Source organism: Hypanus sabinus, chromosome 8, assembly GCF_030144855.1.
Source record: "Hypanus sabinus isolate sHypSab1 chromosome 8, sHypSab1.hap1, whole genome shotgun sequence".
Taxonomy (NCBI): domain Eukaryota; kingdom Metazoa; phylum Chordata; class Chondrichthyes; order Myliobatiformes; family Dasyatidae; genus Hypanus; species Hypanus sabinus.
This window is the reverse complement of record NC_082713.1, coordinates 71,422,441-71,435,464: the sequence shown is the minus strand read 5'-3', so window position 1 is coordinate 71,435,464 and position 13,024 is coordinate 71,422,441. Positions and strand designations below refer to the sequence as shown.

General features: G+C 37.4%; 1 protein-coding gene across 2 annotated transcripts in view; it reads left to right on the top strand.

The window, feature by feature from the left end:
* Nucleotides 1-12,129, top strand: part of aifm1 (apoptosis inducing factor mitochondrion associated 1) — a 68,217-nt gene extending 56,088 nt beyond the window's left edge. For both annotated transcript variants that reach the window (XM_059977324.1, XM_059977325.1), the window contains 6 exons: nt 6,176-6,264; nt 6,377-6,517; nt 9,142-9,284; nt 9,417-9,541; nt 10,266-10,462; nt 11,849-12,129. In XM_059977324.1, the coding sequence (XP_059833307.1) occupies nt 6,176-6,264; nt 6,377-6,517; nt 9,142-9,284; nt 9,417-9,541; nt 10,266-10,462; nt 11,849-11,920 (767 nt within the window). In that variant the 3' untranslated portion in view covers nt 11,921-12,129. The remainder of the gene's footprint in view (nt 1-6,175; nt 6,265-6,376; nt 6,518-9,141; nt 9,285-9,416; nt 9,542-10,265; nt 10,463-11,848) is intronic.
* The last annotated feature ends 895 nt before the right edge of the window (nt 12,130-13,024 follow it).

Genomic DNA, 13,024 nt, shown 5'->3' with positions numbered 1-13,024 from the left:
GATTGATCAGTTCTAAACGTTCTCTGTGAGTCTTTCTTTTCAAATTTGCTGTGTAGGAAATTATTTGACCTCTTAGATATGCTTTCATTGCATCCCAAACCACCTGACTAGAGGTTTCAGGTAGTGCATTGGTATTTAAAAAGAATGTTATCTGATCCTCCGTAAATTTTACAAAGTCGTTATCCGACAACAAGGTCGGATTAAAACGCCAGTGTTTTATTTACTTGAGGGAGGCCAGGGAGAACTTTGGACAATGTAAGTGGGGCATGATCTGAAATCAATATACTCTTACAGTCACAAGAACGGACGGATGGGATCAATTGATTATCAATTAAAAAACAGTCGATTCTAGTAAATGTGTGGTGACCTTGTGAGAAAAAGGAGTAATCTCTTTCATGTGGATGAAAGAAACGCCAAATATCAGATATTCCATAATTAGAAAGAAAAGATTAAATTAATTGTCTAGGGATAGAAGAAGATCTGTCCAAAACTGGATCCAGCCAACAGTTAAAGTCACCACCCAATATAAGAGAGTATGAACTTAGTTCTGGCAATGAAGAAAAAAAACGTTCAAAAAACCCTACATCATCCAAGTTAGGAGCGTAAAGGTTGGCTAAGACCACCCGTGTATTATAAAGTTTCCCGGAAACAATAATATAATGACCATTAGGATCAGATATTATGAAGCTCAAAAGAAACATTTTTGTTTATAAGAATTGAAACGCCCCTCGCCTTGGCTTGAAAAGTTGAATGAAAGTGTTGTCCTGCCCATAGTGCCACAAGACGAGAATTATCTGAGTGACGAATATGTGTTTCTTGTAAAAAGACTACCTCTGCTCTAAGCTGTTTAAGATGTGCGAACACTCTCCCCCTTTTAACCGGGTGATTCAAACCCTTAACATTCCAGTTGACAAAGTTCAATGGACTAGCCATTGAACATAAGAAAAAAAAGGATTGCAGGCATTAAACCATATCTGAAATTTATATGTAATTCTGGGGCAAAAGTGTAGAAGGAAAAAAAAGGATGAAATTACATCCTGTATAGTACAAATATGTGAAAATTCCATATATAATATTAGCATTGGAGTTCCCACCCACACCCTCTAAACCTACAACAAGAAAGCTGCAAATATAAAGCAGCAAGCTCTCCCTGAGAAAAACTAACCCCTTACTGGACTTCCAATTAGGTAACATCTTAATTATCTCCGCTCCAACTGTTGATACAGTAATGGAAATAAACACCAAAAAGCCTTAAGTTACAAACAAAGATTTACCCTAACAAGAAAAAACAATACATTCAAAGTTTGTAAATCTTAAAGTGTATTGGTCTTAAAAAAAACTTTACCCCAACCTTCCTGCTAGAGCTGATAAACTGAAAAAAAGATCATCTATAAACTCAGTTATACAGAAAAAAAAACTTTAACGTCAAAGTAAGTAATCCAACCGAATCATAAAAATAAGAAAAAAAACCCACAAATAGAATCTTGAAACACAGGAAAATAAAACCACCAAAGAAAAATCCATTCGAGAGGAATTTGATCCAAACCCAAAACTGAGTTTAATGGTACAGCATCAACTGCTGCTTAAGGTTAAAATAATCTAACCGGAGAGAAAAAAAAATCATCACCTTTAAAGAACTAAAATTATGTAAGATAGAAACTAAAATTGAGAAAATGGAAAAATACACTTCAGTAGGACAATGCAACATAATTAAGCTACTAGTTAAATAGATGCGACAACAGCTATATTTTAAGTTTTAAAAAGAAAATATCAAGATTTGTAAAAACTGGAGATTGAAGTCTGAAAAGAAAAACAAAAAACCATTCAAAGACGTTGTCACTTCATGAATCGATATCAATTTTTTCTTGCGACACAGATTCCATTTTGAAATAGTCTCCAAAGACCTTTAAGACGTGTCTTAATTACATAGTTTCACAATCAGCACTATTTAAGAAAAATGAAAATGCCCATACTAAAAAATAGAAACCCATCGTATTGAAATATATTGAGTTAAATGGATAATGAAAAAGATAGAAATAAAGATTAGAATTTTTTTTAAAAATAACCGTTATCTAAACAGAAACGAAAAAGGCTGAAAAGAAAAAAAAAACATATCATATCGTATCTGAGGAACTCGAAGTAGCAGATAGGCTATCAATGAAGGTCTACGCCTCTGCAATCGAATCGAAACGTTTAAAATCGCCGTTCCTAAGCTTGATTCGGAGCCGGACTGGATAGGCGAGAGACGGATAAAGTCCACGATCGTAGAGAACTTTCATTACTCCTCTGTATTCAGCACGTTGACTCATAACTCATAGCTGCATAGTCCTCTACTAAACAGATAGTATGACCTTTATATTGAAGCGTTTTATGTTGGCGAGCTTCTTTAATTAGTAAATCCTTGATTTGGTAACGTTGGAGGTGAATTATCACTGGACGTGGTCTCTGGCCATCCGCTGAGCGAGATGTAAATATATGGTGTGCTCGATCAAGGTCTGGAGGACTGGGAAGTATTTTGCTTCCAAAAGTCTCACATAGAAAGTTTGAGAAAAATTCGACAGGAGATCCCCCTTCAACAGTCTCAGGCAAGCCGAGAATTCGAAGATTTTGGCGTCTACTCCTGCTTTCAAGGTCCATAACTTTAAGAGTTAACTTGCTATTATACTCCTTTAGGATAGAGCAAACTCTTTCCAGGTCTTTATAACAACAGTCTAGTTTCTCCGTGACTTCTTCAACATGTGATAAACGTTGAGCGTGATTCTCCAGTGTAGAGTTGATTTTATCCAGTTTCAGTTCCAACGAACTAAATTGAGAAAACATATCTTGTCGGGTTTGTTCTAACAGCGACCCAATTTCACTCAAGGTTGTTCCCGATGGAGGAGTCTTTTTTTGCCGATTTAATAGGCTTAGGTACACTCATTGTGCAGCCAACAATTTCAATAGTGGGAGGAAGAGTAAGAAATAAATACAGGTATATGAAATGGAGCGGAACAATAGCTTTAGCGACTTAAGCTACCGACATCTTAACCAGAAGTCCCGTAAGAATGATATTATGACGTGATTTTTGAAGAGCATGGCTTTAAATTTTTTTATGACTCTTTCCTCTAGTCACCATTATTTCTGAATGTTGATTTTTTTTCTGTCCATTCAAATTACACTGGGCAATGCTTTTAATTACCTTAAATAATCAATTGTACAGTTCTTAAAACGACTTTTCAACAAAAGAAAGCCATTGGAACGTGTCAACTTTTAGTGCTTTTACATCTATTATTGTATAGAACTAAGGCCAAAATATCCATCTTGAAATGCTGTGCGTGGTTAAATGCGCAGTTGCTGATAAGCTGAACCCTAACTACCCTAACCTCCATTAATAAAGCAACCTCATTTCTCAGCCTCTTATAAACTTTTAACACTACAGTCTAGTCCATAACCAGCCCCGACCCTTACTGTCTCTCTCACCCACACACCACACATCACAATGTTTGTGACTCCAATTTGTAACCTTAGTCTTTGTCTACCCCCGGAAAGCATAGAGACATAGAAAACCTACAGCACAATACAGGCCGTTCAGCCCACAAAGTTGTGCCAAACATGTCCCTACCTTAGAAATTACTAGGCTTATCTATAGCGCTCTATTTTACTAAGCTCCATGTACTTATCCAAAAGCCTCTTAAAAGACCCTATCACATCTGCCTCCACCACTGTTGCCGGCAGCCTATTCCACGTACTCACCACTCTGAGTAGAAAACTTACTCCTGACGTCTCCTCTGTACCTACTCCCCAGCACCTTAAACCTGTGTCCTCTTGTGGCAACCATTTCAGCCCTGGGAAAAAGCCTCTGACTATCCACACGATTAATGTCTCTCATCATCTTGTTCACCTCTATCAGGTCACCTCTCATCCTCCTTTGGTCCAGGGAGAAAAGGCCGAGTTCACTCAGCTTATTCTCATAAGACATGCTCCCCAATCCAGGTAACATCCTTGTAAATCTGCTCTGCACCTTTTCTATGGCTTCCACATCCTTGAGGCGACCAGAACTGAGCACAGTACTCCAAGTGGGGTCTGACCAGGGTCCTATATAGCCTCAACATTACCTCTCGGTTCCTAAATTCAGTTCCACAATCGATGAAGGCCAATACACCATACGCTTTCTTAACCACAGAGTCAACCTGCACAGCTGCTTTGAGCGTCTTATGGACCCCAAAATCCCTATGATCCTCCACACTGCCAAGAGTCTTACCAAAGCAATACCAAATCCCATCTCAAGTTATGGACTAAACCCAGAATGAATTCCTAGATGGGATGAAAGGAAAACATAGACCCCAATGAAGTTAGGGAGAACTGGACAAGGGTCATGGGCCAGATTAAAATGGAAGTTCCTCGAGACACTGTATTTCCATTAAGAAAAACAGTAAGCATGAATGATGATGATCTCATTACTTGCAATCTGATCCTCTTGGTAAATGTGAATTTTTGTATTCCATCTCCATTTGATTAGATGGCTTAATAGTTTTTATTATTATATCTCATCACAATGAGATTTTCGTGATTTCTGCATTGGTACCTTAATCTCGCTGTTCTTCCGCAGTTCACTATTCAGAAAATTATGAATTGTCTTGGTACGTGTCCACATTTTCACAAGTTAAATTCTGCTTATCACATTTTTGCCCAAATATCTAGCCTATCAATGCTCCTTTGCAATTGATTATTCCCATCTATAACATACACTGACATTGTACTTCATAGTGTCATTAAAGTCATATTTATCATTCATGCTTCCTTAATCAGTAATTAATTAATTAATTCATAATTGAGAACACAGATCTCTGCAGAATTTTTTCCATATTTTGATTACTTGTTTGCACAAGCTTACATGTGGATCCGTAAGCAATCACCCAGCTCCTCTTCACCCCTCCTTTTCACTACTTTTGTTACCTCTTCAAAAAATGTAATTAGATTGGTTAGATTCAGATATCTCCCTAAACAAACTAGACTGCCTATATTCCTTTGCCAAGTGCAGACTAATCATGATCAATGACATGTCTACCACTGAAATTGGACTTGCGTGCCTGGCTTATTCCTGCTATCCTTCACAAATAAACGTACCACATCTGTTGGTCCTCTAGTTGTTGATACCTTACCTGTGGCCAGCGAGCACATTCAAAAAAACTTGCCAGGGACCTAGTAAACTCCTACCATGCCTGACTTTGCAACTTGGGATACATCTCATCAAACACTGGGGATCTGAAACACTGAGACATGTGATGCATCGTTAAATTTAATTGGGATTTGACCCAGAATTCCAATTTTCCCCTCTCTCACATTTTGAACTACAGAGTCCACCTTCATGAATGCAGGTAAAGTATTTGGTTAAGACTTCATTTGCATTCTCTGGTTCCTGCACAAATTTCACCATTAATTCCTAATGGGCCCTATTCTTCCTGTGATCACTCTCTTGCCCTTAATATACTTATGCAGCACTTTGGGGTTTTCCTTAATCTTGTATGCTAGCGATATTTCATGTTCCCTCTTGATTTATTAAAGTGTCCCTGCTACAATTTTCAGATCTTTACATCTGCTAAAGGATTTTTTTAATCAAACTCTCAATCCAGGGTTTGTGGGATGACAAGTGATTGTGAGGATCATATAAAGATTGCAGACCTACACTTTATCTGCATCCAGTAGGTAAATCTGAGCATTGTAGCACCAGGTCATCTTAATTCATAATGAAAAACAGTGGCCTGATGGTGAAACCCCTTTGTAAACTCCTGACTGATGGCTAAGCTTTGTTCTTAGCTTTGCCATTGGTCGGAGATGTAAAGATTTTGAAATGTTTCTAGAAATCTTGAGCATTTAGAAAAATTGCAAAACAGTTAAAATGAAATTATCAATAAAAACTATTGAAAACTCTAAAAGTATTACCACCTTAGACACTTAAGTTTAAACATTCCTACAAATCTAAATAATGTAAGCTAAACTACTTGTTGTTTATGTGGGTACCATTTCTATTCAAGAGGATGGGCTTGTGGATTAAGTTGAGGATCTGAGTGCAGATTCCCCAGTCCAAGTTCAGTGGATTACTTGTTTCACACTTGGGCATTTTGTGGAATAGCAGATTATATGCGGGTTTTTAAGTTTCAGTTCTGTATTAAAATATAACTTTTTCCTGTTTCAGAGGGGGTTAATGTTATGCCCGCTACCGTTGTGAAATCTGCAAAGTATAAAGATAATAAAGTTGTTCTGCAGCTGAAGGATGGCCAAACAGTATGTATTCTTAATATAAACTCATCAATATCAAGTATTTAAATATTTTAGTCTTTTTAACTAAATTCCCAGTTAGTCCAGGCTGATTTAATCTATTTTGTATTGTTTGCAGATAAAAACTGATCATGTCATTGCTGCAGTGGGACTTGAACCTAGTGTGGAGTTAGCAAAGTCAGCAAGGTTGGAGGTAGATTCTGACTTTGGTGGATTTAGAGTGAATGCAGAACTACAAGCATGTTCAAATATATGGGTGGTAAGTACTTAGGTCATTGCTCAAAAATATCTTTTTGGAAAAGTGAAGGTCCATGTTTTAAGTTTCTCAATACAAGACCAGATCCACAGTGGTATTTCTTTATCATTGTTTGCATTCTTTTTGTCTGTAACTTGGATAAAATGCTATGGAACATAGATCATAGAACAGTACAGCACAATGTTGTGATGAACCAGCTAAAACGCAAATTAAAAACACCCAAACACTAATCCAATGTCCATATCCCTCCATCTTCCTTACATTCATGTGTCTATCCAAACATTTCTAAAAATCCTCAAATGTATTTGCCTCTACCACCATACCAGGCATCGAATTCCAGGCATCTATGACCCTGACTAAAAGACCTACCCCTCTCCTCCGCCTCGAATCTAACCCCTGTCATCTTCAATGCATGCCTTCTGGTATTAGATATTTCAAACCTGGGAAACAGATGCTCTCAGTCCACTCTATCTATGCCTCTCATAATCTCATCGGAATTAGGTTTATTATAGAAACATAGAAAACCTACAGCACAATACATGCCCTTCGGCCCACAAAGCTGTGCCGAACATGTCCTTAGCTGAGAAATTACCTAGGGTTACCCAAAAGAAACATAGAAAATCTACAGTTTTGAAAAAAAATCAAAAAGTCTTCAGCCGATGACAGTGGACTGTGCCATTATCACTGGCATGTGTCATGAAATCTGTTAACTTATCAGCAGTAGTTCAGTGCAATACATAATATAGAAGAAAAGAAAATAATAATAAATAAATTGCTGTATACATATACTGATAGGTTAAAAATTATGCAAATAAACAGTAATACTATATATTAAAAAAATGAGGTAGTGTCCGAGGGTTCATTTAGGAATTGGTTGGCAGAGGGGAAGAAGCTGTTCTGAATCACTGAGTGTCTGCCTTCAGGGTTCTGTTTCTCCTACCTGATGGTAACAGTGAGAAAAGGGCATGCCCTGAGTGCTGGAAGTCCCTAACAATGAACACTACCTTTCTGGGACACCACAGCTTGATAATGTCCTGGGTACTTCGTAGGTTAGTACCCAAGATGGAGCTGACTAAATTTACAATCCTCTGCAGCTTCTTTCAGTCCTGAGCAGTAGCTTCCGCACCCCCCCCCCCCCAATACCAGACAGTGATGCAGCCTGTCAGAATGCTCTCCACGCTACAACCATAGAAGTTTTTGAGTGTATTTATTGACATGCCAAATCTCTTAACTCACGAAGTATAGCGGCTGTCTTGCTCTTTTTATAACTACATTGATATGTTGGGACCAGGTTAGATCCTCAGAGATCTTGACACCCAGGAAATTGAAACTGCTCACTCTGTCCACTTCTGATCCCTCAATGAGGATTGGTGTGTGTTCCTTCGTCTTACCCTTCCTGAAGTCCACAATCCGCTCTTCTGTTTTACAGACGTTGACTGCCAGGTTGTTGCTGCAGCACCACTTCACTAGTTGACGTAAACCTCCATTAGAGGTTCTGGTGCTCCAGAGAAAACAACCTCAAATTATCCGGCTCTCTAAACCTGGTAAACCTCTTAAGCACCCTCTCCAAAGTCTCAATATCCTTCCTATGGTCTGGCTACTGGAACTGTATGCAATACTCCAAATGATGCTTAACCAGAGTTTTATAAATTAGCAATATAACCTCCAGACTTTTGAACTGAGTGCCTAGACTATTAAAAACAAGCATTCCATAAGCTTTCTTAATTACCTTATTGACCTGTGTAGCCACTTTCAAGGAGCTTTGAACTTGGATTCCAAAATCTCTCTGTTCTGCAACACTGTTAAGGATCTTGTCCTGAACAATATGCTATCTCCTTGCATTTGCACTACTGAGGTGCAACACCTCTCATTTATCTGGGTTAAGCTCCATCTACCACTTACCAGCCCATATCTGCAACAGATTATCTATTTTGTGTGGGTTTTTTTTATCGGTGTTCTACACTATCCACAACTCCACCAATCCTGGTATCATAATGTGAATTTATTAACCCACCTTTCTACATTTTCATCCAGATATATATAAAACTCTCTCACACCTCCCCCACCCCCAGAGGTCCCAGCATAGATCTCTCCAGAACATCACTAATTACAGAACTCTGACTCAAATGAGTCCCTTCAACCACTACCCTCCGTCTTCTATGCCTGTTCTGAATTTAAACAGTCAACTCGCCGTGAACGCCATGCATGTTGAGAATCTTCTGGAATAGCCTCCCATGACGGACTTTGTTAAACGCTTTACTAAAATCCATGCAGATAACGTCCACTGCCCAACCCTCAACAATGTCTCACGTCACCTTGTCAAGAAACTCTAATGAAGTTGATTTGACATGACCTGCCTCGCACAAAGCCATGCTGGCCCTTCCCAATTAGTCCTTGGGTTTCCAAATGCTCATATATCCTGCCCCCAAGAATTTTCTCCAGCAATTTCCTTACAACTGATGTGAGACTCACCAGTCCAAAGTTCCCAGGATTTTCCCATGTTATGTGCAGTAGAATTACTAGGTAACTGTTTTTATTACAAAAATTGCTATAGAATATATTTTACAAAGTACAAAAATAACATTAATTTACTTAGTGAATTTAGTATTTGCTTTGTGACCCCACAGGCTGGAGATGCTGCTTGTTTTTATGACCTTAAGCTGGGCAGGAGGCGTGTGGAGCACCATGATCATGCTGTAGTGAGTGGTAGATTGGCTGGAGAAAACATGACTGGGGCTGCAAAGCCTTACTGGCATCAATCCATGTTTTGGTATGAATTCACTCAGTATCCTCTTTGACTTGGCACATAGCTAAACGTGAACAATAGGATAACTGACAGCGATTGACTAACATTGTACAATGATAAGTATCCCTCGAGTTTAACTAATTCTTACTGTTACAGGAGTGACTTGGGCCCTGATGTGGGATATGAAGCAATTGGCATTGTCGACAGTAGTTTACCCACTGTGGGAGTGTTTGCCAAGGGAACTACAAAAGATACTCCCAAAGCAGTGACAGAAATGTCTGGTAAGTTGCACTATATTAGTTTAATTAAGATGAATGTTTGATACTCTTGGTGTATGGTAAAGATCCAACTTCTGTAGCTCACTTAATTAAAAAACATTGGCTTGAAATGCTTTTTTCTTTCTTTGCAGATGTCATCTCATTTAAATATTTGCAGATTTTGTGTTTCTTTTAATAAAGCTTTATTAGTATGCTTTACATTTAAGCCTCCTTTTGAATTTTTATACATTAAAGCATAGTATTTGGAAAGATCTTCACATTTTAAAGTAAATTACATTCAAAATGTTCAGTTTAGCTTTAACTAACAGTCATCATAGAAAATAGCCATTAATGGTTTATCTGTTTCTTAATAGTCTGAACGAGCTTTATTTGAAAGGAAAATTTGCAATGAAACATCCATTAATCTTCTATTGGTTGTGTAATGCCACTGTGAAACTTAAACTCTGCACAATTCATAAAAATATGATGCTCAAATCAGAAGTTATGTGATAAGATCTGTGGTGTTTGTTGCTGATGTTAGATGGTGTTGTAATAGTTACAGTTCTATAGGATTAAAAAAACAAGATCCATATTCTCAAACTGTAGTCAGTCTAAGATTTTATATGGAAATAACAACAGTAGTAGCTTTTACCCGTTGATGAAATGTAATGAATGTATAAGGCATTGGTTATGTTTATTAATTTTTCCCACATGCTATTAATCATGTATATTTTATTCTTGTTTATAGGTACGGGAATCCGATCAGAAAGTGAAACTGAAAAAATTGCCACTTCTGTAAATGTGCCTGCTAGTGCCAGTGCTGTTGCTCATCCACCTGTGGAAGGCGAGGACTATGGAAAAGGGGTCATCTTCTACTTGAGAGAGAAAGTAATTGTGGGAATTCTTTTGTGGAATATTTTTAACAGAATGCCTATCGCCAGAAAGGTTAGTGCTACAATTAAGAGTTGTATTGGAACATGATTTGAGTATTTGTTATATTTTTGGGTTAATTCATTGCGTTTTCAGTTTTTATTAGTATTGATTATATTTTTTAAAAATCATTTGAATTACATCAATTTTCTGTCTATTCAGTGCAACTAAATAGTCAGTAATAACAATTATAACGTTCAAATTTTACCTTAGTTACTTAGCAAGATTTCATTCCTTTTGAGTAATCATGAGGGCTTGTGCTTTTGCATGGCTGTCTATAAAACCAACTTAATATTGACTTTTTTCTGACAAGCAGGTGGAGTGCCTTGGTAGCATAGTGGTTAGCATGAGACTTAGAGCTCAGGACAACGGAATGCGGAGTTCAATTCTGATATCTTCTATACAAAGCTTGAATGTCCTTCCCATGATGAGCCTATGGGTTTCCTCCTGGTGCTTTGGTTTTCTTCCACATTCCAAAGACATACCAGTTTGTAGATTAATGGGTTGTTACAATTTGTCCTGTGGTTAGGCTGTCGGTTAAATACGTGGGTTGCTGGGTGGTGCAGCTCATTTGGTCAGAAAGCTGTAACTCAAAATAAAATAAAATTAGTCAAAAAGTCAAAAGGTCATTGACCTGAAATGTTAACTTTGCTAATTCCCTCCACGGGTGTGCCCTGCTCTGGGCATATCTGGTCTTTTCTTTAACTATCTTTGTGGATTAAATACAAAATTAGTAAATTTGTATCAAGGCCGTTATGCTTGGCATCATAATGTAATGAAGATGGATGAACAACTTCTAATTCCTGTAATTCAGTTTTCTCTTTTTCCACATCACAAAATCAACACTCACCCAAGATAAGAACAACTGCGTGCAGCCATGCACTTGACCTTTATAGTCAAACACATCTTCCTGCAAAGTCTTCCATATTTTGTATTTCTACGGATTTTCTTCAGTTCTACTCTTACTGTTTGTATTAGTGCATTTCCCTTGGCTTTTCATCTGCCTCAGTATCATACTAGGGTTATAAACATACAAAACCTACAGCACACTACAGGCCCTTCAGCCCTCAAAGCTGTGCCGAACATGTCCTTACCTTAAAAATTACCTAAGGTTACCCATAGCCCTCTTTTTTTCTAAGTTCCATGTACCTATCCAGGAGTCTCTTAAAATACCCTATCACATCCGCAGAATTGTACCGTTACGAATTAGGTTCCCAGTAGAAATTATTTGCAATTTTGCAAGTCTGTTATCTGCAATCAGCTTGCACAAACATGCTCAGAATATATAAATTTAAGGATAGAATCAAGAGAGAGAGACTTTGAAAATGCATTGGAAAATAGATTTTACAACAGATGTCTTTCTATATTTTTAAAGCATTTTATATTTAATTGCTTTCATAGGTCATTAAGGATGGTGAAGAACATGATGATCTCAATGAAATTGCAAAGCTGTTCAACATTCATGAAGATTAAAATGACCAGAGTTTAACTGTGTATATAAGAGTCTAGATTTTTTTAAAATATAACTGTAAACACTTTTTGTGCAGGAAATCAGGAGCTTGAATTCTCAGAATGTAAGTAATATTTTGTGAATTTTCACATTATGTAAAATTTGACCGATTTGTACCATGTGCACAGTGATTAAGATTTTCTGAACTAAATATTAAAATAATGTAAAAGCATCATTTAAAAATTCTTGATTTAAAATACTGTGGATTTTATTCAGTTGCATTTTCAGATGCTGGGGCTAACCAAATGCTATTTACTGATATTAAGTGGAGATAAAATTTGGACTGAGTGTCAGGAAGAATTGGCTTACTGAATAGTTCAACGTGAATTGTTTCATATTGTTGAAAGATGTATTCTCTGATTTACATCTAGAAATAATGGTGTCACCCATGATCATGATGCTTGCTTCTCTGAAATTGATTCAGCCAGCTGCAAAAGCTAATTTGGAAAAGCTGAATAGCATGTAGGAAGGAAGCAGGAGAACGTACGGATAATTTTCATCGAGTTACCATATTTCTCAGGAATTGGCTCCATTGAGCATTTACTTTTATTTGCAGTGACCTCTCTCAGCCTCTGATATTTATTGTTTTCAATTTTGATGTTTCTTATTCTGGATTCTGAAATAGGTGGCATTCAGCCGACATAACGCTTTGATTATTGAAGAAAACAGGCAATCTCATACTTTGTCGTGATCTTGAAAGCAGAAACAACTGAATGATATTAGAGCACCTTTATATTTTCACTAGAAATTACTGCAGCAAATACATTAGAAAATGTCTTCAGTGACAGTTCTTTCAATCTAAACTGTGTGGCCACAAGAGGGACTGAACTCTCCTTTTCCATGGATTCAGCTTACCCTGTTTCTGGTATTCTCTATTTTTGTTTCCAGCATCTGCAACAGGCAATTTCTGTTTCAGCAAGAACTAGATCATGGAAGTGTGGGAACAAGTCAATTTGGAAGGAAATGGTTTGTCTCCGTTTTATGCCCATCATGCTAAACAGAATAATGTAAATATACTCCTGTTTGAAGTCCAAAAAAATTTTGATTCCCACTATCCCCAATTTGCC